At 43.8% G+C, this 26,253-nt stretch overlaps 1 protein-coding gene and 1 long non-coding RNA gene across 2 annotated transcripts in view; one reads left to right on the top strand and one right to left on the bottom strand.

Moving 5' to 3' along the window:
• Positions 1-11,282: 11,282 nt before the first annotated feature.
• On the bottom strand, positions 11,283-13,013 carry LOC147753704 (uncharacterized). Its single transcript, XR_015310384.1, has 2 exons — positions 12,917-13,013; positions 11,283-11,674 (listed from the first exon to the last, which is right to left on the bottom strand). It is a non-coding gene; the product is annotated as an uncharacterized LOC147753704 (long non-coding RNA).
• A 169-nt stretch (positions 13,014-13,182) lies between these two features.
• The window catches only part of LOC111258979 (apolipoprotein D), a 50,092-nt gene continuing 37,021 nt past the window's right edge, over positions 13,183-26,253 (top strand). Inside the window, exon 1 of the mRNA XM_022830604.2 lies at positions 13,183-14,150. Coding sequence (XP_022686339.1) covers positions 13,869-14,150 — 282 coding nt within the window. The 5' untranslated portion in view covers positions 13,183-13,868. The remainder of the gene's footprint in view (positions 14,151-26,253) is intronic.

The raw sequence follows: 26,253 nt of genomic DNA, 5'->3' as shown, positions 1-26,253 counted from the left end.
AATTGACGAATAATCTGAATTTTTGTCAAGAATGTTTTATAGCGTTGAGCCTATGGCAAAATAGTGTACGAAGTTCTGATGTCTCGACTCTACCAGTTAGACAAACCGTGCCATTTGTGATGACGGAAAAAAAAAAAAAAAAAAAACAACGCACACACTTATCTAGATCTCGGACCTTCTAGAAATCTTAGTCTAGTCGTGGTCGTGCGGTATAACTTTGCTTTCAACGCATGCATTAGCATTACCATTATTCACTGCCTAGTTAACTATTAATCATTCTATTACTTTAGTCATAGACGACTATGTTCTATTTTGATTGGATTTTTATCGAGTCTATTGAAGCGACATCGTCTGCAAAGGGAGAAAACCCGTTCAGCGATTGCCTTCTAATAGCAGATACCCCCCATAATCATGGAGTGCGCGCCCATCGATACTTTCAGCGGCACTGCGTAAGCCGATCACGTATAGTCGTTAGCGTTACCGTAGTAGTCCGTTAGATGCGTCCGAGTCATCCACGTTTCACCAAGCCACTTACAGGCATTTAAAGAATAAATCGATATTGATCTGCATTTATTAGATAGACCTCCATCTAATGTCTAGTAGTCGATGACAAATATACTATTTCGAGTTATTACGTAAAGCACACAGCCATGCTACACGAGTCAGGTTTATAAGTAGAGACCGTATTAAACTTTTTAGAGGGACCGAAATAGTTAGATCACGATGCTCAGAAGGGATTCGAGCGTGGGAAATATCAGAACAAAGAAAAAGCTTTGGCACGATTTGTCGGTGTTTCCACGTGTCATCTCTACGTCGGCATGCAGTGAATAATTATTTACAAGGTCGGGCTTGATAGCCGTACTGAGAAACAGAACAAATCGATCCGATCTGTCATTGGGTGTGCAGATAGAGTCGGACGCTCAGTATAAGCAGCCAGCCTTCTAACTACATAAAAGAGCACAATATTTAAGTGAAATTTTAATACGCAAATACATACCGGACGAAAATTCGTATGTGTAACTTGCATGGAATACTTACAATAAACTAAATATGCCTATATTATTAAGTATCATGTCATTTGACTGTTTCAAGGGAATCTGCAAGGTCATAACAATCTGTCAACGACCTCAATGAAGTACTCTAGCCAGCATTTCCTGTTTTAATGAAAGTTTTGCTGCCAACTCACGTCGGTGCCAAGCACTGTTTTGCTCGACAATGTAACGCAGACATCTTTATATGACTGTAATCGAATAAACGAGTTCCCGAAACTACCGCTTGCCATTTAGGGGCCAACCTGTGGTTACTATCGAGCACAGGTTCGATTTTATGCCCCTTTGCTAGATGTACGTTGATTGAAAGTGCGTTTTACCTCTAGCCGCGTTGCACTACGTCGAGGATCACGATTTCCTAATTTTGCCTGTTGTTAGTTGACGTGGCAGCATGGCCGACACCCAAAACGTATTTATAGAACTTCATTCTGTTCTTCCTCTCTGACCTGGTCGTCTCTTACTAATCTTTCCTCCTTAGGATAAACTGAAAGTAATTGTTTGCTGGGTATATATTTCTATTAAAAAGAGACTATTCCCATTTCATTGGATCCCGAAAGCGACTATTTCACGTACCTCGGCAATTTTCCGCCAAATGGACCTCGATAGAATCATTGAATACAGTGTAATTATCGATATTATTACTGTCGAGTGTCGTTATTATCTCCACGCTCATCCTCAATTTGTTTCTAGCGCGGCAGAATAATAACAATTGTATCGTCAGCGTTAGCAGCAGTGACGGCAAAAGAAAGATCTGAACGTTCACCAACAGAGCGACGAAAAAACAAGTAACAAAAACGAAGTTCTAGCCCGACGGCATACGGGTGGGTCCGACCACTGCCAGCAAAAGGTGATGGTGGCAAACAGCATTTAGAGCAGCGTAAACTCGGTTTGTTGATCAGCTATTTCCGATAATTTATTTAGGATAAAGCATTTATTGACGAATACACGATATCGTCATTGCGACCATCAGCATCGGCGTCGTTACCACCGTCACTGCAGGGTCTATAAAGGATTCAGAAGAAGAAAGCATTATTGCCTCCGTGCTTGTTAAATGGCGACCACAGCCACCTGCGTTAAAGCCAGTGTTCGACTGATCTATTACCACTACTGACCGTGCCCGGCTACAAGGGCTGAGCGACCGATACGTCAGTCTGACGAATCCGATCGAATTGTCCAGTTGGCGCCCGGATTAATGTCTAATATGCAATAATAATATAGTAATACAAGCGACGAGCAACGATGATCTCGGTGAGAAGTACCGCTGATGAAGGATGGATTCGGGGAAGCTTGCTTAGCTGGCAGAGCGGCCAAATTGGATGATCCGGCTAACGCCAATTCTGTAGAGGCTTTGCCTCGGAGAAAAAGAACAAATATCAGCAAAAGAAGCTACATCGACTAATTATAGTTTTCGATTTAAGGGCCGGCAGTTGTTGTAGCTACGGGTTCGTTGATGGCATTTTATCGAGGTTACGCTTCGGCTCCCTTGGCAGCGCCCCGTTTCCAAACGTGAGTGTTTCTCTATCACGAAAAAAATCGTAAAGCAGGCGTGGATCGCACTCGTACTTAGGAAGTTCCATGTCCAAGAGGCAAGTCCTATGAGTGTATAAAAAAACAAGCTATCAGGACGCAACACATATACGCGATAGAACGTCTTATTCTAACCTAATTATTGTAATGTGTGAGTGTTAAACTCAAAAATTCAAATACAGATTTTCGCTACACAGAATGCCATTTGCCAATCTATGACATATAAATATTGTAACGTATCTACGGTTGTGAAAAATCCTTCCACACGCCAAAGTGCCAACTTGCAAGCCCTGATGTAACTTTACGTACATCTGAACAGGTTGAACTCGGCTTTGGTCAATTTTTTTTCGGAACAACTTTACGTGAGTTCTTAATCGACTTCGTGAAATACTTCCCTTCGAATAGGGAAAAAAATTCCAATCTTTCTTTAATTAAATCGTCGTAATTTCGTTGCTTAAGAATTTCTCAACATAACCAATAAAGAAGTTCTGCTTAGCAATAAATTGCAAGAAAAAGATATCTTCTATAGCAGGTAGAGGAAGAAGTCTTTTAAAATTTAACTCAATGCGGTAAGTTGAGTGCCGTAGCCATTAAGATTTCGAAAATTAAGATATTTTACGACCTTAGGACGAAGCTAGAGCTCAGTTTCCGATAGAAAACGAAGTCATTTAGTAATAAAGCAATAAAGTTTCTAAATGATAGTTATCCATTTCCTGACGAAACAAAATGATCAAACTTAACGAAAGGAGGAAAAGAATGAACATTAAGGATCTATATTTTAACGTTGCTGTACGAGAACCTATTAAGTGAACTTGTATAAACTAGGCCAGGCTGTGATATTAAATCTAAATAAGGGCAATTAAAGTTTAATGAAATGGCATTGTAACACAAAGGAATAGCCATTTCAGTTATTAGAAATCTCTACGTGAGCTATGTTAGATTTCGGCTTAAAGACGCACTTACGCCGGCAGGATCGTAGATTAAATATTAACGTTTATACGTAGGCAAAATTATTTCGAATTTCATGGCTATCTTTAATTCTTCAATATCAAAATTTTTATTTGCAAAGCCCTGCAATACAGGACCGGGCCTGATTCTCGATGGATATCGCCACAAGCTCGACAACTTCATTTAAAAGTGAATATATGATATATATACAAAAAATATAGTACTTCAAAAATGTACCAAAAATCATTTTATAAATCTCATAAAATAATATATGGAGTGGTATTCTTGAAAGGGTGTCCTTGCGGATGAAGTAGTTCCAACATTTTCTCAGGTGTCTGAGGCGTTCAATTTTAGATTCTTCAACACCTAATACCTTCGTCGCGAGCATATCGAGGTAAGATTTTTTCGACATCTGTAAAATGCACTGATAGACATAACCTGGCACAGGTGTTTTGTTGGGAAATCCTGTGCTCCTGTTCTGCGTCTGAGTGAGTAACGCACATATTATAGGAAATCTGAATGTATGTAATGATTTCAGATCTACACTTGGATCAGCTAGTCTTTAGTTTCAGCATGCTTCGAACGTTTTCTTGCCAGACACTTTTTAACTTTTAAGCTTTTTAACAGACTTTTTAACACTTGACCCTTATTCCTTTTGACCTCTTTTTACACGGAGTCAAAAGCTGATGTATTACACGGACCAGAATTTAACAGTAGGGCATTTCTCTAGTATAGCAAGAATATTACCCGCTAAATTCTTAAAGACACGTTTATGCGCCTTAGTCCGGAACGGACTCGTATTAGAGTCCGTTATTAGTAGTATTATACTTAAAACTACAACCAGCAGATTTCACAGATCTATTAAATAAGGTCGGAGGGACCGACGCGCAAACGCATGTGGATTTTTATTTAGCGATCTATTTCGATTTTGTTAACTCTAAAATAGGAAAATTCACCGAAGTGCAGTCAACATCGACGCCTATTGGCGAAGGCACCTCTGTGCCAATAAGGAAGTTTCGATATCCCAGTAAGAACTGGATCATTTTCCCTGTCACTTCTGCCCCAGACCCATCAACCTAGTTAGCGATTACAAGAATATTGTCCCTGACCGAAGCTTCCAAATTCTCACGCAGATCACGTTGTACTTCGTGCTAGAATTATTTCACCCTGTTCGTTCTGATTTTCCATAGTTTTCGCCATTCATTAATAGTTAGTACACATAAGATCGAGCTAATCTCGCTAAGGTTAGGACTACGGAAATACGTTTCGATTATGGCAACATGCGCTCTGTCCCCTTGAGCCGTTGATGCTGACTCAAATTAAATCGGTATCTCAAATAGAACGATAGATTCATTAACTGACGGATGAAGCTTCCGTTCTGTTCACCGGAGACCGAATTGGGTGTAACCCCCATTCCCCTGTCTAAATGTACTTTTTTTCGTGCATTAAAAAATCTCTAGTCAATGGACATTACTTCCTTTTCATAAATAAAATATTTCTGGAGAACTAGGACCACGCCCTTTGTTTATTATCCATTTGGAAGCCCTAGTCAAGTTGTTTTGCTATGCGAGCTCTTACTGTTCTCAAGTGCACTTATAGCATTCGATCTCTGAGCTTAAGTTTCGCCCCCGAAGCGCAACCGTCTCATGCGTCGCCAAAGCTGGTGGGCAGACACCTTACCACTGCACCATCACACACACAGCCAAATGAATGCCGCCAGACTCTAACACCATATCGGCATAGTAGTCTGGGGAACATATACTATTGATTCTGAAATTTCAATTGCTCATAAGTAGGCTCGTAGGATAGGCGAAGACTCCGCTTGCACCTTTTCTCTTTTATACGGTTAGAGAACAATAGATAATAGTCTGGACCATGAATTCCGCGACTAGCGTTGTAATTTATGTTGACCTGCACAACAGTTCAACCAAAAAAAAAACTAAATAACTAATAAATCAATGGCATCTGATTCACTAACTGTTTCGGTGAACGGGATAGTCTCCTGCTAATACTTCCTACCCTCTACGCCGATCCATGTTTATTTACATGATAATAAGATTCTGTTGTTTTATATATTCGCCTACAAACATTGCTTACGCTATCGGAAGAAGATGAACTTCTCATCCTCACAAGGAACATTTTATCTTCGGTATTTTTCTTTAATAATATCATTACCGAGTGTTGTCTCTTAGATGGACTATACGTATATGAAGGTCAATACATCCCTACACGACGACTAACGTACGACACCAAATGGCAATGGTTCTAATCGTATCTAAAGCAGTGCAATAGAATAGGTACCGTAGATGCCTGTTTATCTAATGCTGAGCAAACTGGTTAGAAACGCGTTAATTTGGCACACAAATCCGCAGAGGCAGAAACCGACGTCGTTATTCGGGTGACAATATTTTTAATTTGTCATTTTTATATCTTGTACAAATGAAGCTAACGAACATTATTCTATGATTCTGCATAAACTGACTTATTAATCTTTCCCTAGACTTTGATTCTAATAGAACCGATGGTGTAGCAACAGCCGATTCGACATGTTATACAGCATCCCGCCGCTTAGTTGTTTAAGAGACTGAAACGATGCTACATAATAATATTGTGTATATATGTGTGTCAACCGCATAATGTTTTTATTTCAGGAAACAAATTGAAACACTTGACAGCACCCAAAATAGATTGATACTGTGCAAAATGGAAGATCTTATGTTAGTGACTCACAGATCAATCTAATAAGGCGGCCAGTATTAGGACTTTCAATAGGTCTTTAATAACAAGGTAGTCGTTTTCAATCAGCATAGTAGACAAATAGTAGTATCCTAAACGCTGGCTTAAAGTCGTTCGTATCTAGCACATGGCTAGGAAATTACTTGACTATTGAAATACAAATCATTATCTTTGTGCTATACGTTTTTAAAACGTTCCGGCTGCGTCTACCTGGTTCGTACGTACGACAAAAACGTATCTGTATTATCTGTGGGTGATTTTGTAATGGTTGAGGTTTTTCCGACCGAGCCCTCGAAGCGCGCGCAAGTCTGAAGCTAACGTATAAGATTTGCAAAACGCATGATTGTTTTAATCATTCGTTATTAATCATGTTTACTACAATACATTACTCCGATCTATGCAAGCATTGGATTTCTAGGAACGACATGATAGCTGTTTAACCTTTTTCCAGGCGCGTTACACTTCCACATGACTTCAGTGAGGAAAAAATCACATATTTGTACAGCTTTGCCCGCTTTAACCACCCAGCTCAATTAACGGCGCTGTCTTTCTGCTAGGCTGAAAATAAGTCGTTCAATGGGCAAGCGGTCATCTGGCGTTCCGTACAAATCATGGACAGATATTGTGGTCAGTTTTTTTGCTCGAAGTTTCCATTACCATTACTGATTCTTGCTGGTAACACCTGCCGTTGCCGCCGCCGTTACCATGCCAGATAAGTAACGGACGGTTCTTCACGGTACACGAAGGAAACCCGATGTCTGTCGGCGGCAGCCGAGTCCGCGGCGGGCGGGCGGGCGTTTGGTCGTCCAGGCGCTTGCTTTTGATGGCTCTACTCGATTGGCTTTGTCATTCACTTGTTGACTACCCATTCAACGCTGTTCAGTTGTTGTTGTTGTTGTTGTGTTACAGACGCGGAGCGCGTGGTTTACTCAGCTTTCACTACGGCGATTCATGAATCATGAAGACAAGACGAGTACTCGAGTTGCTTTGCAATGGCTATCATTTCTTTCTGTCGGACACAGCGAGCACTTGTATCCCATCAAGTAAAAAAAAAATGATTACGGCATTTGCGCTACTATTTGGAGGAGCCTTGGCCTGATCGGCCCAGCGCAGACAGAGCAGATGAACAAAGATGACACCGCGGTGTCTTGGCCATGGTTGGTTGATAGTTCCAGCCACGAAGCGTCAGAACCCGCCCAGAATTGTAATTGTTTACGGTTTTCGTAGAAAACGAAACTCGTCGACTCATCTAATACCTCAGAAAAAAGCTGCACAGTACAAACCGCAACAATGTACATGTAGACTTCGTAATCTCTCCAAGTCCTTTTTTTTCCTATCCCGATGCACAAATCCAATGCAATTATGCCTGCCAGACGCAATAATTACGTAAACGATTTTTTATATTGCTCCTTTGAAGCCTTCTAAAACATTTACGTAGGACTCTTAGTAACAGACGCTATCGCTAAACGAGGATGAGTCCCAATAGCATTACCATGTCCAATGCCGTAGAAGTGAAGTTTTCGTTAAAGACAAGAGGAGGCTTAAACTACTGGGTGAATTATAATATACGGTTCTCGGTCACACCATCGGAACTTCAACGGCTTAAGTTATCCAGACTGAGGCCTATTATCGGTGACCTGTCGTATTCAAGGACAACCCTTCATGCCGAAAAGCGAAAAAGGCCAGTAGCTCAAAACGCAGTCTGTGAGGTTGTTTAGCGTATGCCAGGTCACGCACTTATCAGGTGGGTATCGAACACCACTTGCTACTGCTACAAATTGACCATATGAATATTGCCAACTATTAATACATACAGAGAGCTCTTGCAGTGGCAAATAACTCTGGGGCCGATTTTTGTTGGTATCTAAAAACGACGTTTCCTATTTACCCATTGTATAATCTGAAATCGACAGTTGAAAAAAGAGGTAGCGTGTACTCTCTGTTTTTTCTTGGCGCTTGAAGTAAATGATTGTTCGAAGCGGTGGGAAAGCTGCCATTTAAGTAGACGCCTATTTCAACATGAATATGCAAGACTTAGTTACCAACGATATAAATGTTGCCTTACTGTCTACTAATCGATGGTTAAGTTGCGTGACCATGACAACTTAGCGCCATCGATCAACTTCGGTCCACGTCAGCACAGCATATCCGTTAATGATATTACAATGGTATTTTTATGTTTCGATCAGTGCAAGCGTACGGTCCGATTTATAATTAGATTTGCGTTGTACAGGATATGCATAAATATAACAACCTTATGCTAGGACACCCACCTTACCACGTGGCCCACGATGCTCGTAGCAATTCACAGGGATGTTTTAGGTCTAGCCTTGCAGGAACAAGGTAAACCGAATTCAGGTGAAAGCCTATAGGTGATATTTTCAACTTGTAGCATAGTTTTTTAAGGCTTTTCCAAAAAAGCTTTGACCTTCCGCCCAGCTTCTCCACAGATGTCTTCGGACGGAATAGCAAACTTCTTTTCCTAGACTCTTTTTCAGCCTATAATGAATTGTGGAATGACAAGCAACCTTGAAGCTAAGAAAATATCCAAACTTTTTCGATCCCCTTAGACAAAATATTGCTTTTATTTGGAACTTTACCAACCAAAAAAGGGTCCGTAGTTGGCTGTAGCCCCCTTTTGATTCTGTATTTTAAAAATTGAAACTTGATTTTACTGCAGATTAAACTTACTGTTATATTTGTTTGTGTTACATACCAAAGTCTCCTTCTCTCACTCGATCGTTTTTGTCTTTGTAATTTTATCTACACAAATATACTTGTGTATATATATCTGACCGTATATTTGCTCCACCTCATTTATTAGGGTGTAAAAAGTTTGAAGCAACACAAGGCGAAATCGTAAAACACGGGTGAAGCTTAACTACTTCATTCTTTTCGTTTAGATGGATCATATGAATTATGCCATTCGTTCACTGCTTCAAAGGTCTGTACATCTGCTACCGTATCTGATGCGGTCGCTGATGTACTCACGATTAGGTGAGTAGTGTGCGTCTAGGTATATTTCTAAAATTTTTTGTCAAGACATCAGCATACGTTATCAACAATTACTATTTTTATTATCCGCGAGAGGTGCCGGTTGACTAATTGAGCTGAATTTCGTCCTTATCGCCGTCCCATAATGTAAAGGTTAAGGCTCATACTTGAATAAATAAATAATCGCGTGGCCTGTTTTATCGGAGGCACCGAAATACTTTGTCGTCAACAGCCAACTAGTCGGCACTTCCACGGTCGTTTTAATAATACGAGGTAAATTTGCGTTGGTCTCGTAAGTTGACCGCCCAGTCGCAACTTCTTAAACTACCATACAACATAAACTGGAACAGGTGCACGATATGATGTCGTGTATCAGAAGTATCTTCTTCGCCGTCGACTTATACAGCGGTAGTATTTAATGTTCATACTCAATCCTACTTAGATGGTCAGGCGGTATAAGTTCTAATATGTACATAGCACTGGCTGAATAGCTGCTTCCGTAAACCCGCTAGGCCTGACGGCACGGGATCGATCGCATCGCGTTGTTTTGGGTTTCGATTACGCTGCTGACCTATTCCGTCCCAAACAGTCGCTCATAGATGGGTTCGGGTCGCGTCTATTCATTATGTTCACGGTGTGAATATCTGTAATATATATATAGGTACACACCGAAAGCGAATGTACACAGACGTTCGGACGCTGGTGGGTTTCGGAGCGACTGATTACAGCTCTTTCCCAGAGCACCATTGGGTTCCGTCGATGACCATAAGCCCGGATTAGATTGAACGTATATGTAGTATATAAACAATGGATGGCCTACAGTCTTACCCCCCTCGGTCCGCGCGAATCTAATGCATCTTCTGGAGGGTAAGTTGTGCCTAGGTTCTTTGCCGTCAGCCGCATTCTATAGGTGATGCGAATGCTTCTACCGGATCGCCCGATTGCGTCGAGTTCAACGGTTCCTTTAGGAAACATCGTACAATATTATTCGCGCCATCCATAGTCGGCGGAATAGCTTATTCGGTTAAGTTTCTAGCTGCGGACAGTCACTGCTTCGGACCCCGCCAAGGACATATATTAGAGGAGAAGCTTGATTAGACAACAAAAAATAAATATAAGAACACCCTACTGGAAAGCAGCTGTTACGGGACTTCATTGTATCCTGCTTGACTCGTGCTTATCTTTTTTTGAGGACTGGCTATAAAATTGTGCCCTCTTTTTCAGTGGCCTCGTCCTCTGCAACAATAAGAATAAGAAGTAATTCTATAAAATAGATACTGCGCCAGTCGTAACGACTGATTGCCAACGTGAAAAAAACTTGTAATTTCACCTACTTAATATAAATTAGTATCTTTTTTTGCATATATAATTTGTCGGCCAGTCATTTTAATAATAGGCATATATTTATCTAATTATCTATACGTATATATAATCTTTTTCCAGTTCAATTTTAACTCATTATCACAATCTCAGTGTTAAAATCTATCGACGGAACGGCTGCTGATCCCGACAAACTTCATGGTTATACAATGCAAGCGGTATACATATATATATATATTAAAATAATATAAACAATGCTAGGGGTATTTTAGAGTTGATGAATGAATTCAGTACCGTAGTAGGAAAGGTAAAGGATCGAATGGAACTATCTGTCAGATGGATGCAAGACGAACGCGGAAGAGAAAAGTTCAGATCACCACAGAAATGATCAGACCAAGCCATTACATAACGAGATATTAACTATAGTTTGTCCGTCCGTAGGCATCACTTTACAGTAGCTGTTTGCGCACGCACCTGCAGACGGCCTTTTCTAAAACGTGGCTGTAATTGCTTGAAACCTATTGATTTAGTTCGAAATTGTCCTTCATTGCAGGGCGATGTTTCTATTTTTCAACCCATCTTGCAACCTGACCCACTAACATAAGACCAGCTTTCTGAGCATATTTACAGGTGTAGAGTTCTGCAGTGACAAGTCGAGTAAAAATCAGGCGAGTTCATCATCAGTATGAAAAAAAACTATATACGCATATTGTAATTACTAAAAATTAAAATATTATTTCATTTTCTGATCAGGCTGTTCTCGATTGATCCTTAGTTAGTTTTACCATTGGTACCGGTACCTTCAAAAAATTCACATCTCATACTACCTGCTGCTGATGAATATAGTTCATGCTCGTGCCCCTACAAGCCGTTTTTTGTGTAACCGCTGTGGGCTGGTTTCTACGCCGTCGCCATCATTTTGTCCTTTAGCAGTGACTAATGTCAGCTTTGCGTATTCGAGACGCCCTATGCTACGTTCGTCTATGGATGAGTGTGTCTGTCGCACTGCTTGATTCCACCGCAGCCATCGACGTTCCAGAGCGTTTCGAGCTAAGAAGTACTCCATACTCGATGTGATGCTCGGAAGCGGTAGACGAATTCTGTAAACGTTGTCATATCAGCGTACAGGGAATAAATCAGGTGAACCTAGCTAGTTGACTATGGAACAGATTCATGTTACTCTTGACTCATACGAATAATTCGAAGAAGGACCTGTATATGGCCTATAAAAGAACTGCAACAGATCCTTTGTGAAGAAGCCCAAAATGTACTTTGTCCTATTTATGTAATTTAGCATACAGGTAGGCTTTTTGCTTTCTCGCTTGTAGATCTGTTAATCTAATTAATTGTATACTTTTGTCAATTGTAGCTTATGAGGTGGGCCTATGGTAAAGATAGATAACGTGATAGCTATTATGCACGATCTTCTGATACGACGATGGCTGCCGTCGAATAAAAACAAAAACTCGTTTTGCAAATGAAATGCGAGCGTTGTTGAACAAAGAAGATGAAAATGGCGAAATTCTCGAGCGAATAGGACTCGCTTTACTTCGCTGTTGACGACATCCAGGTAAGGCCTCGTTGGACCGCAAACACGGGCAACCGTTCAAGCTTAAAGCAAGTCAGTTATGCGGCTAGTTCTATCTTTACTGGAAAAAACCCAACAGATATGGCAAGAGTTTTCTCAATAGGTGCCTGAGACCGTAGTACACAGGCGGGTTTCGGGCATCGAGAGGCTTAAGGACAATCTTGACAGGAGGAAGTCGGCCGCTGGTTTTATTTTAAAATGACTTCGATAAATTGTTGTTGTTGTTGTTGTTGTTGACGAGCAACAAGCAGCAGAAACGTATCTACTACATAACAGTACGTTCTCATCTGAGAAAGACTATTTCATAATCTAGCATAGGCTTTGCTAATTCCGCATCATCGAAATTCACTATAAGAACGCAAGGCAATACAATAACTATTGGTTTGGTTTTTGAATTTTCCCATACAATCAGTTACACAACAGAGAGAATTATGCAAAAACTTCGATTTCCGTTTCGCGTTCGTCCAATATCAGCTGTTTTATCCGCTAATTACAACGCTGACATACGTGACACTTGGACGAACTATTGCCATGTCATCAATAGTCGCGTGTCCAACTCTGCAGTACAGGATGCCGATATCGTACCGACCCTTATCCACTCAACGTCTATCGTGAACGGTTACGATATACACTCCGGGTGTTCAGCGAACTCGCTATGTTATCATCGACGCTTCTCGGGATTTTTTTTCTCCTATCACCGTTATCTCTTCTTTCCTGCATTATTCTATCCACATCTTCATCCGCCGGTCCTTACCTTTCCTTCTCACCCATGATGACTAAACGCCGACGACAACTGCGTGCTCTCTATAGCTGCACAGGCACGATGTTTGGGGGCGCCTCGACTAACTCCAACTCCTCCCCCCTCCCCCCCTGGTGCGTTGTTGTCGTCTGCGTTAATATCGCACGATCCTATCGACGAAAGTTACCGCTGCGTCATCTCTACCATAGCTATAAAACGGTAGTCGGGAGGCTCCTCTCTCCCATTCGCTTTCTGTCTATTTGTGTGTTGAGACGTCTGCATTCTACCAGAGGCAAAGACGGCTTACTCTACGAGCGCAGGGGAACTGGATCATCTAGACGACTCGTGTTTGTGCGATACTTTGCGACCACAAGTTCAGCCATCTTCACCACGAAATTGTCGCTTTACCTAAACGAGGTGTCAAAGTTCAACTGGATTGTATCGTTAGTAGAAGAATAGGTGAGGAAGATACCTGTGTTCGCATAGACAGAAGCGGCTGTGAAGCCAACAACTTTAAAAACTGAGGCTGACGTACTTCGTCTGGTAGTATTCAGTGCTGAACCTGTCGTTCCGCATTGTTAACCGGTCTCCGCATCATCTGATCTGAGTTTCGTTCGATGGGCGCATTCTGGAGTCCCAACGTTAGGTCACTTTCCTCAACTAGCGTAACGCCATTATCTCCGTAGTACGGTGCGGTCCAGCCCCGTCTCCGCATATTACCAGCAAATAATTTCCGTTATTGCGGATCAACACACATAGGCGACCGGCTTTTCTTCTCGTTATTCGAGCCTGCGCCAAGCCATCGCAGCCCAGCGTGTCCGGCATAGAGTAAAGATTATCCGTGCGGAGAAACGACAACAGCAGCAGTAGTAACAGCCGCCACCGCCGCTGCTGCTGCAGTATCAACCACTCCTCTCCAACGTTGATTCGTTGACTCCTCAGAACGAGAGAGAAGGAAGCCCGAGTCATGAAGTTCGCCCGCGCCGGCAGCGAACGCTGTTCCGTCAGTGGCGTCAGCAACCGCTGTTGTGGCGTTATTTGTGCGAGGAAAGTGCGCGACGCGACGTCGGCCGAGCCGCCGACGGGATCTGTGCGAGGCCCGGCCACACGCCGGGCCTCAGCCTACTGCTGCAGGCCCTTGACTCTGTTTGCCCTGCTGGGCCTTGTGGGATTTGCGCAGGCTCACCAGTACAGCCTGGGGGCATGTCCGCCGGAAGTGCCGTTCAAGAAGTCGTTTGACGTCGACCGGGTAAGTACATACACATGCTGAATATACACGATTATAGTGCAAAGCATGTTATTGTAAAAAGAGAAGGACAACAACAGCGATGACAGCAGCGCCACTTCACGCAGGATTTGTGTCTTATATTAGCTAATATGACTATAATGTGAATGTGTACTTGTGAGGCCAGTGTTCGTGTCCGAACGACGCCTGAAGCGACGGATAATCAGCTTGGCAGAGGTCATCTTTTAGGCAAGCTTTCAAAAGTCTACTTTTCCGCGTCTGAGCCCTCTTAGATAGATGCCCCACGAGGTTAATCTAGAATTGACTGACCATAAAATAAAGCTCAATTCATTTGTTGTGTTGTAAAGATGGGATATTTTGCTGGGCGTGCCTAAGCATGCATGTACATGCACGTCTGTGAGCTGATTTGAAATCAACTAAGATTGTCCTCGTAAAGGCGCGGAAGTTTTTACAATAATACTGCATTTCCGGGGTTTGTGGCAGCGAGTCAAGGTTTCAGGGCAACCAACGAGAAAAGTTACTGAGTTAGTCTTTTACAAATGTCATATTGTAACATTGTACTTAGGCCATCTCTATTTCCTATAATAAACGTATGACAATGTCTCTACAAACAAATGTCGTCTACCTACTACGATGGATACTATTATGTCAGATTCGGTCATCCGTTAACAATTTCTTAGCCTAGCTCGAAAAATGGGTAAATACAACGGGCAGCGGGTTCAGGAGGGTTGCTAGGGAGCCGCCGGCCTTGACGATGAGCCTAGTCTAACATGATTCACTTGATGTAACAAAGCAATAGTTAAAGGAGTTGCTAACGAAAGGAAGGTATAGTGAACTTGCTTTCTAGATTGCTTTTGTTTTTTTTTAAGCTGATGTGGTAAAAATACAGCGAGTTGTCTTTTTACGTTAGTCATTTTCTATCACTAACGCTGCATTTAGACTCGCGTGACGCACCATATCACCTTGTCGTACGATACGTAGAAAGAGACGCACCTAACAACTAGGATACTCTTTCCGCTGCACGAGTTCATAATGGAGGTCAAACGTGACTATTTACGAATCCATAGGAGTGTTGAAATGTCTACAAGGATAGCGAGCCAATACGAAACCTGTTAGAGATAAAAAGAACGCTTTTTTTGTACAGATTGCGCGCGTGCTATCATAGGCAGAGATGAACAAATTCATCTTTGTGAGAAATCCCAAATATTGATTAGAGTATCATTAACTCTCCTCGTGTTCTTTTTTTTCTGCTTTTGTCTTTTCTGTGCGACCCAACGAGCTTAATGCACCATTTGGTAAAGGTACTAATATTTTTGTTAGAATCTACTCTCTCAAGCTATAACGTCATTAATTTCTATTTGTTACTTCATGATAAAGACTAGTTATTTCAATGAAGCAATATAAATGAAGCTCTCGACCGAGAACATGCATTCGTTCACGAGCCGCAGGGTTAGCGATGGCGAAAATTTCTTCGTACAACCGTAATTCACACAAATGAAATCTATATAACCTAACGTATAAACGGATATTTAGACGAATCGACCGTCGTGATTATAACACACACAAACATGATTACGTAAGATGACTTTGTGGTCAGTCGAAGTCTGCCCAAAGATCCTCTACTCTCCTGCCAGTCTATCGCTGTTTGGTCTTTTAACGCCGCTGTAAGATAGTGATATTGGTGTTTTTAGTGGCAGCAGCCAGTAATCATATCTCATCTTCAGCTGTTCTGAGCCGACGAAAAGAAAAAATCGAAAAGTAGATGGGGGTCGTTATGCCTCATCATCGTCGTCGTCATAACCATCATCGCCATCTCCATAATAGTAATAGTTCGCCAGTCCCGTAATCCCTTTTAGCGTCTGTCGACTGTCTGTCTAAAACAAGTTCGTTGTAGTGGGCAGACCCCCGTTTCGGTCCCGTAAGCCTTCTGTTCTGTGTTCCGTCTATTTGGTGCATGATTGAGTTTTGGCTACGCTGACTTGTGCGTTGGCTGTGTATCGAGTAATCAACCGGCATTAGCGGGCTGGATCGGTTTCGCCGTGCAAGACCGTCCCAAACACTCCTATTACAACTGCCAATACTCCGTACGTTCCCGCTTTCTTAAGCGTAGCGACTTTATCGCTGACCAATCAGATGACTCTGTTATGATGGTTAAAATTTCTAAACTAAAAAAAAGTTTTTTTTTTTTTGTTAACGAATATAATGCTCTATTCATTCGAATGACAGCGGCACACTCATGCACACAGAGACACAAACACACACGCAGGCACGCGCACGCGCACGCGCATAGGTTAGTTTGGCGCCTATTCGGAGTTGTTTCAAGTTCAACTAGACCTTTGACATAACTTGCTAGTTCCTTGTATGCCTTTTTCTACCGTATTAGCATCAGCCAAAGCAACGTCGTCGCGATGACCATCGCTGACATTGTTATTCAACGCGTAGCCGCTGGCCTGCCAAACGGCTCGACCAGAAAGTTCTAAATGTACAAATATATCTCCCCCATGACTCAGAACGAGGTCGAGTCTCTATTCATCGGAAGCGACGCTGAAAACATCAAGCGCTCAGCTGCATCTTCAAAGTCGAGCTACTACTCTGGGGTACGCTCTTGCGATAATTCTCGATGATCTGCCTCTTAAGGAGAGAACGAATCTTTAGTGTGATCGTTAGCCAGTTACCATTCTAGGTAGCGATGAGCAGCGAGTTAGTTATCTTATTTTTTTTTTAGTGCACCTTAACTGCCTGTGTCCTCAGTCCTGAGCAGCGAGAAAGGTTCCAGTGCGCGCCCTTTCCTACCAATAGCCGCTTCGCCCAATCCGGCGCTATTTCTATTCTTTATTCGTTCAGTTTTTCTGAGCGGATACGCGCTGCGTGGTGTTGTACAAGTTTGTTTTTATGATGCCACAGCCACTGCCGTTATCGCTGCTGGGGAAGAAGTTTCCTACAACGGAAAACTAGTGCTATTACTTCTCCTGCAGACGCAAACTGCGAACAACGCCTTGATGGCCGCGGTTGCCGGGTAACGCGATGTCATCTTTCGCACGCTTTATGATGCAACGGTGTAGTCTTGTTTGGCTGGGTGCATCTGTCTATGCTATGTGTACCTGTCTGTGTACATGCTGGCAAGTGGATATGATGAGCGTCTTTGGATGATCGCACAAAAGTCGGCTTAACCTTGACAGAAGGAAAGTTGAACTTGCGTTTCCGTCGACGCACACGTCGCGTTCGACCAAACTTGCCAGCCATTATGAGACGACAGTAACGAGTTATCTAGCTGCCGCTTGGTCGGTTTGCTTTCGAGGAAGCTACGATAACTGTCCAATGGAAACAGCATGGATACTGCCAAAACATGTCTTTCAGTTCCCTCTATAGCGTTTTAATAGCTTTATTTGTATCTATAGTTTGGACGCTTTCATGGACGTTTCCGAAGATCTCTCGAAATTGACCGTATAGGTTGGAGGTTAGATTATGCGTTGCGACCGCTTATCGGCATTACGAGTTAGCGCGGCCTAACTCTTGCCGTTCTCCCTGTCTAGCTAGGGTTATAAGCGTATTTAGGTGAGTCATTACGACTTAGAGTGCAGGCCAAATATGGGCGATGACTATTGACGGCCCGTCAACGCCGCGTGAATTGGTGTATGTTCTCGGAGCGTATACGCGCAGAGCACGGTATCAACTGATCCGCCACGAACGTCTCAAGCAATATCGAAGTGGTAGTCACATTCACAGTCATCGTGGTATATTTCTATTGTATGACTTTTAAAATAACAGCACTCGATCTCTGTGCGGGTTCTGGTTGCGTGCTTGTTGTTGTTAGTTATGCCTTACGATAAGCCAGATGGCTATGCGCTGACTAGACGTCTGTGTACAGCCATCCGGCCAAATGTCAGAGCAGCAAAACCCCACTTGACTCATCACTATGGCAACTTATCCGATCCACGGCAGCCGTCGCCAGAAATGGCAAAGCGTATCCGCGGATCAGAGAGAGGGTGTCGCTGCAGCCAGCAGAAGTGGCAGTAACGTCCACGAAGACGATTGATTGAGGAATCAAAAATAAATTGATGAAGAGCCAGTTGTTGTTACCGAAGCCTTAGCGGCCCCTGCTACGTGGCTAGCACATATAATGGACACAACTATACACATGCACATCGCACTCATGTCGAACCGTAATCAAAACAAAACCTGTTAGCTGGGGCTCTCGATCGACGAGAAGAAACCAGTCGTAGCAGCGTCAATATGCCGCTGATCCTGATGCCGTTGGATTCAGAGCTGGCAATCGTAGCTATAGTAGCAGTCACGGCAGCTTTTGCAGATATAGCAGAGTTAGCAGCGGCAATAGAACCAGAAGATTACGAGGTTTATTGCAAGAAACCGAAAAGATCAGGAGTTTTTCGTAGCGGTTGTAGCGGCAACGGCGGCGGCGGCGGCGGCGGCGGCGTTCCGTTCGTCGAGCCGCGGGGTATAGCAGCAAAGGAGCAAAAATAATAAAATAAAAAATCTACGGACGAACCAACGAAACAACCAATAAACGCTAAATTGAACGGACTTCGGCGTAGCTCGGTTCAGGTGCCGTTCTGCTGCCATTCGTTAAAGAAGTCGAAGGTGAAGAAGACGATAGGGAACGGACGAAACATCGAAAAGCGTCGTCAACGACAACGTGTTAAGATAATACAGAAGCGAAGCTCCTGTCGCGCCGCCGCCGCCGCCGCCGCCGCCGTTTGCCATCGTATTGGCCCGGTCAAACGGAGTGAAATCAACGAGAATGAGCATATATATTTCTATCAGTCTATAATGTATATAACGCAGGCACATATACATAGTAAACTCCATAATCTTCAGCAGACCCGATGTCACTATCCAAAGCGAGGTACGAACTGGATAAAAAGACTAAACGCAATCGAAGATGGGTGGCAGAGTCGTCGAAGCGAGATGTGGAAGGCGTACGCAATAGCCCATTGCAGAATGGAGAATAAGAGAGAATTGATATAATCACACAGGCAGGCAGTGCGCAGCCCGCTTTGTGGGGCAGTGGTCCGATGTATGAGGAGTACTTAGGCTGAACGCTGGCGTGATGCTGCGAAAGGGCCGGTACCCACTTGTTTTTCCGCTCCGGGCGGTCTCAGAGAAATGAAGAAAGATAATTGAAAGGGAGAGGGATCCAAGTGCGACTAGTCAAGTCGAAACGATGGGAAACTTGTCGGAAGCGGGAACGTCAAAATGACACGATGGATAGCGATAGGGGCCGATAGGTCTGAAAAAGGGCGGGCAGGGAGCCATTGCCATATTGTGTATTATTGTTGCTGTTATTACTATTATTATAAATATTATAATGATGATACTTTATGTACCAGGGTTGCCGTATTACAGAGCACATCCCATCAGTGCGGCATATTTTCTCAGTATGAGCCGTATGCATGAGCTATTGGGCAATGCCGGTTGTGATGATAGCAGCGAAGCTAATACCTTGTAGGTGGACCACTGGAATGATGTCATTATATAATTGCAAGACTGTGACCGTTGGGATGACGTCGCGTGCATTTGATTCCAGCGACGACTGTTGGTGAACGACGCCCAGGTCTGGCGATAATAGTACCGTGACAATTGCGAGAGAGGGCCATGCGTAAACGGGCTAATCTGGCTTATAATTTTCGGTTTCTTATTGCAAACTATTTTAGGCCGTCGGCACTCCGGTCGTCATCAGGGTCACCGGTCTAAGATCTGCACGGTGTACGCTATCGTGATATTTGGCACGGGCAAAAATCGCATTTAAACTGAATACACGAACTGGTCGCGGTCAATGCGCTGTCATCAGCGCTATAATATATATATATATATATGGTGGCAGCAACAACTTGGGCATAGCGGCTCACGCGTACAATATATAGCTGCGCGATGAAGATATGGCCGAGGGAACATGCTCGAGTTACAGGACACTCGCCTTGTATTGTGTTGTCATAACGCGCCGAGCTGAGTCAACCAGGACCGCACGCAAGCGCCAGAGTGAGTATCATCGCCCTGTTGCGCGCACGTTTCTCCTTTGTACAATTCATGTTTCTCGATTGTCGTTTATGTGAGACTCGGCGTACTCTATAAAGAGCACTTTCGATCGTCTGTCTGCCGGTGAAGGTCACGGGGCGACTGGCAGGACCAACAGCAGGCTAATGTATTTATTGGATTTTTGCATTACTCGAATGTCCGGCCTTTCGGCGAATCCGAGAAGCAGCAGTCCTGGAGCCAGAACAACGACAGTGCAGAATCGAACTAGGCATGACTATAATTTTCAACTGGTGGTTTTTACCCCCCCCCCCCCCCGTAGAAAAAACCACCGCGACGGTTCGTCGTACGAACATTGTGATTCAATTTTGTTGCCTTATTTCGTCTGCGGTTTGCTTCTGCTGTTTAATATTATGCATCGGTATAGTAGTAAAACGTTAAGGACCCGTCTCACAGAATAGCGAAATAAACAGTAGACAGAGAGCGTGCCAGCCACGTGTTGACACGAATTTCGAATAATTTATTTGTTGATGCGTCTACCATCCGCGTTTGTCGAAAATTTCCAGAGGGACGGACGAAAGCTGTCGCACAAAGAGAGGAGTGTAGGACTCGATCTAGTTATTTTTAGTGACACTGAACAGGCTATGATAAGGATAATATTCCAACTAATATCGATGGGGTGACGAAGATCCTTTAACCAGACGCATTGTGAGTCATTTGTGGCGCATTGTGAGAGAATGATTGTGATGACACGTAACGTTACTTCTGCACGACTTAGGTAATTCGCCCGATCGTTTATGCAGTGGCATGAATCCGGCGGAGCTCATTCATAGGCGACCACGCAGACACGCTTAGAAAGAATAATAATATAAAACCGTCAGCAGCGCAGTCCTCTGGCGCACCGTTCAAACTACATGATACAAACAGCGATGCTTGCGCGCCCGGTGCCTCCTTCGAACGCTGCCATTTAGTGCGAAACCTTTAGTTGATTTGAAATTCCTATATATTTTTATCTGTTTAAATATACCAGTGGTATTGGATTCCCCTATCAGCCGACTCTGTTCGGATGGCCTGTTTGGCCAAGGCAAACTGAGAACATCACTAGTTCTCTATGCGGAACCTCGGCCGAAACGTTACCAGCACACAGTTCGTTGCGGAGCGGAATTTCGGGGTGACGCTGTCGTCCGATTCTACCCTACTAAGTGGTGGCCCGACAGTGAAGACAGCGGCACGACGTAGATGCAAACCGCAAACATATGAAATGCAAATGGGTTGCGCCGCATCTAAAGCAGCCTACGAGGACAGACGTTACGCCTGCATGACGCCGGCTGGCGCTGAGTAAACAACGGCAAAAACGAACCTCAGCGGTCGTTCGCAGTAGAAGCGCGTACATTGGATTGAAAACTAGTTGACAATCGCTATAATAACCATAGCAGCAGTAATGATTGTACCGTTCTTCGTCTTAGCACGCGATGTGCGGCCACGTATCTCTCGTCTGTCTGCCAGTGACATTACCACCAGGAGAAAAGAAACGCCAATCATTTATTACACAACGAAATCATCTTTTTGAGAGGGTGCAAAAGCGGGAATGAGTGAACAGTGCCGACTTCATCTGCAGGCACTGCGAAGACAGAAGAGATCAACGACAACACCCATTGATTGGACCAGCGTCCACTGGGCTGCAATTGGCATGGTTTACATGTTTATGTGTGTGTGTGTGTGTGTGTGTGCGTCTGTCTATGCATCTGTCTGTTCTTAGGCGTTTGAGAGAAGCGCGAAGACCCAGTAACAGTTGCGACGTTGACAACACTAACGTCAAGTGAAACATGCACAGTATTAGTATAAGTAACGTACATGCGCATGTCGTATGTTAGTAGATGTCAACGATACGGTCGCCTTTTACGATTTTGTCGGCACATTGCGAGTTGTCAGGACGGAACAGGGTTCGTTTCTCCCTACCATGTCTGTAGCCACCATTGATCTACTCTCTAATTTATCATATTATCGATGGTGATTCAACTAATTGACATTCATCGACTCTGGCGGCAATGAGATAGTAATATTGTCATAGAAATCGGATGAGTGTTGTTGTGCCGTTCCGCTTCAACTCCTTCCTTATCGGCGAACTGTCGTCTCTATTTTCGATGCGGAATTGATTATAGCAAAGATGATCATGATGTGCTGATTATTATAATTATCTTTATCGTTTTTACGAGAGTGCATGCTGTGGCAGGATGCAGTCGACGGCCAAGACGAGCTACAATGATTGATAATGGCTTGATCCAACATCTATTCAAATGATGTTCGGTCCTGTCATGGACGATTTCGGCTGTTGTTCATCGTCGTATTGACGATGTCATGCAGCGCCTGTGCCGGAGTTCAGTTGCCGCTTTTGGCTGGCTAGAAAACTTTTCTCGACCGAGGGTCATTTTAGCTAGATAATCCACTTGCTCTTGTAAACGGCAGCGACGTCAAGGCGAAGAAAAATAGTAAGGACAACGTTTCGTCCTTAGCGTTAGCTTTGCGTTCAAGTCGTTCGCTCGTTTTCCTTGAACCTGTTTCTCTTCCTCCCGTTGCGTTTTGTCTAGCATTTTCAGAAGAAGACCAGAAGTACGATATATTGAAACAACACGAGTCGAAGGCTTCTAGATAAAAATGAAGTGACAAACCAGACAAGAAGAAATACGCTAACACTTAACGCTGAGGCGAAACAACCACACAAACACACCCAGTTCGATTTATCTCGTAGGAGCGCGCAAGGTAACACGACAAAACAGAAATACAGACGAACCAAAATGCAAGAAAATGCACACGGCGCGTACGACGCGTCCAGAGCGGAAGTGGTTGCAATGAAGCCAGCAGAAATGGCGACGGCGGCAGCCGAAGCAGCATATCATGAGCGCTAGAATCAGGAGTGAAAATGATTATTATCGACCGAATGGATACTCAACGCGCGAGGGACCCGCCCCTTCGTCTAACGACGAAATGGCGCTTTTCGACGGGTAGCTACTGTGGACTATGCTGTCCTACATACATGTATTTGTTTGCCTGCTGTCGAGAACGATGTCTATATGCTAGAGACGAGATTTCAAAGACAAGGAAAGAAGACATGCTACTGCTGCCGTTAGCCGCTGGAAAAAGACGTCAGAGCGGTAGAACGGTGACGCGCATACTGATTGATTAGATTTTTACGATGCCTGTAATGCTGTAAAGTTCACTAAGCGTTGTCATCGTTGACCAAACATAGTCCTAATTGGGTCAAGTATGGAACTATACTGAGTACATAATGAATCGATTGCAGCTGAAGAGTGATCGAATATCCTATTCTTCTTTATAATATCCCTTTAATTGTTCTACATTGGTGCTCTCTGGAGCATTTCTCCTGCTTGCAATCCCGTTGAACCGTGCTTAGACCGCAGCTTCGACAAAAGATCCATCGATCGAGAAACAATACCATGGTAGATTTTGCTATCGCAGCGCTAGTTCGACTTTTCAAGCTTACCGTGCGCTAGGAAAGCTGACTGCGTCGTCCTCAGACACCGTTTACCCATCGATATTACATACCTAACAACGCGTGGGAGAAATACACAGCACAAATAATCAAAAAGAAAGTGCCAAAACAGTCGATGGAGGCGTTAACATTTAAGTAGACATTAGGGCACGTCCAATGGAGAGAGTTATTCAGCTAAACTAGGCAGCGCATAGGTGTTTATATATCGCATATTTGACATGAAAGCAAACACGTAACGAAATTCAGTAGCTCTCGAACATTCGAAGGAGCTAACGCCCCGAGTCAGATCCACCACCCAGTGATGGATCAACGTTCGAACTTCGTAGCGTTCAAATCGTCCGGCGCGGCAAAACATCAACACCGTTTGTTGACCAACTTACGCCGAGCAAAGACCTGTAAAGAAGGTATTTAAAAAACGACGACATACGCACTTCTCAACAAAGCTTTACCAGGGGATGCTCACCAATCAATTACTTCACAAACAAACGAAATGCTATTGTCAAGCTGTCAGTGTTGAGGTCGTCGTTGCATATACGGGATCAATAGATCCCGTCACACACTCAGACATAACAATAAATGGAATAAGAGTCTTCGACGTGCCTATTGCTGTAGATTCGCGCCTTGCAGCCTTAAGTGTCCCGATTCATAAATTATCTTCAGCACTGTTCTAGGAAATGAAGGACAGCAAATGGTGATGGCGAGCAAATCCAGTTGTGCCAGACGAATCGAAGCTTCGAACCAGTCCGATAGCCTAATCAACTACAGTATTAAGGACAGATCTATTCGTTTCTAGCCACTCTTTTCTTGTGTTCGTCTTCTTATCGGATGTATCCGCCATGAATCCGCGGTCCTCACAGCCGTCGCTAGGGATATAATCGTTGACAGAAGTGTATCGGCTGCTATGCATCATGGCTTTGTTCACTTAGAAATAGACAATAAACGTAGCAAGACTGCTTGACTCAAATGTTTTGTGACACATCATATACAGAGACAGAACAGGGAACAGAAGTACAGCTGGGCGTCTGACTGAGGTCTTAGGAGGTCATGAGAAAGTAAGAGGTAAACTGCCTCAGTTCTGCGCAAAGTGTGACTTTTGTTGTTGTTGCTGTTATTTCTGGGTCTCATCGCATATTTTTATTCATAAAATTGCAGAGGAAATATTAGCATGTCCGGTAAGCTTCTTCACACCGCTTGAAAGTGCGAGCGTTAAGAGTCTGCACGGTGTTCATCCAGCGGTGTACATGCGAGCCTTAGCGATCAAGAAGGACACACAGCACTAAACAACTGATTGCAGAAGGAGAGTTTTTTAAGCCAACAAGCCTTTACACGGACCAGTCTAGTTTGTCTCGCATCCACCACCACCCCTAACTACTCCAGGACGCGGCATGGTGGCTGCCGACATTGTGTCCAATTTAAAAGTCAAATGAGCATGGTTAGACAGATCTGACAAGTGAGGGGCGCCGTACACTCTAATCATGCAGCGTACATTTCCGGCACGTATTCTTTGCATTAATCTGCGTAGGGACATTTTTTAGACGACACCACATGAAGCTCTCAACTGACCTCGATTTGTCGGTATTGTGGTACTTTTTACTCCGTTATCGTACGCCGTGGATTTCAGTACCAACGAGACAGTTCGGCCAAGAGACGCCAAAATCAAGATATTCACTAACATGTTAGAAATGATTATTCCGATCTATGTCCTCAACACAGTGATGCGTGCCTTTCAGGGCTGCTCCTTGTAGTGTCCCCCGCCAAGTCTATAGATCTTCACGCTTACTTTTATTTCCAACCTTCAAATAATCACGATTTGCATGGGTTGTGTGCCAATATCTCTGTGTACACGGACTCGCACAGTAAGGCAGAGCGAAAGAGAGGAGCACATTGGCGGATTTCATCATTCCATTCAATGGCCATCTGCTGCTTTCCCTATCCTATCACTGGGACCGAGCTGACTGAGTTGTCGTCGGCTGACATGTCACGGAGGCTAAGAAACAACTAGAAACAGGACTTAAGTTCGTGGCATGGGTTCATGTGAACACCCTTCTGAGTCCAGAGGAACCACTGCTGTAGCAACTGCTACTGGTGCTTCTATTCGTAGCAAAGTACCAGATATTAGTACGAGTATCGGTGAACACCCTTGGAGGAACAAAGAAAAAAAGAAGGAAGCCTGCACTATCCGCATCAGGCACAGATCCAACGAGCCGAGGTCTACTTCTATATGTATAGTACACTTGTTTGTTGTCGATGTCAGCAAATGTTGCTGTTGTTGCCGCCTCTTACTTACGACACGCTACCGATAACAATAAGGACGATGGTAACATAATGATGATGATGGTCACGGCGTTTGGTCGCGATCAGTTTGTCCCGTTGTTGATGTCGTTAATATGAGACGTCACTGATGGCCGGCAATAGGATTGTTTCTCGACGCAGACACGCTAGCTCACAGATTTTACACAGCTAGCTACAGACAACAAGATCAGGGCATACGGCCGACTGCATTGTAAGGGAGTGTTTGGTTGGTGGGCGTGCTTTCAACCGTGAAGTACCCATAGTAAAACCCATCGCCGCAGCGGGACTTCTTCAAACATAGCCGGCATTGTT

Source organism: Varroa jacobsoni, unplaced genomic scaffold, assembly GCF_002532875.2.
Source record: "Varroa jacobsoni isolate VJ856 unplaced genomic scaffold, vjacob_1.0 scaffold_282, whole genome shotgun sequence".
Lineage (NCBI taxonomy): Eukaryota > Metazoa > Arthropoda > Arachnida > Mesostigmata > Varroidae > Varroa > Varroa jacobsoni.
This window is presented reverse-complemented; position numbering and strand designations above follow the sequence as displayed.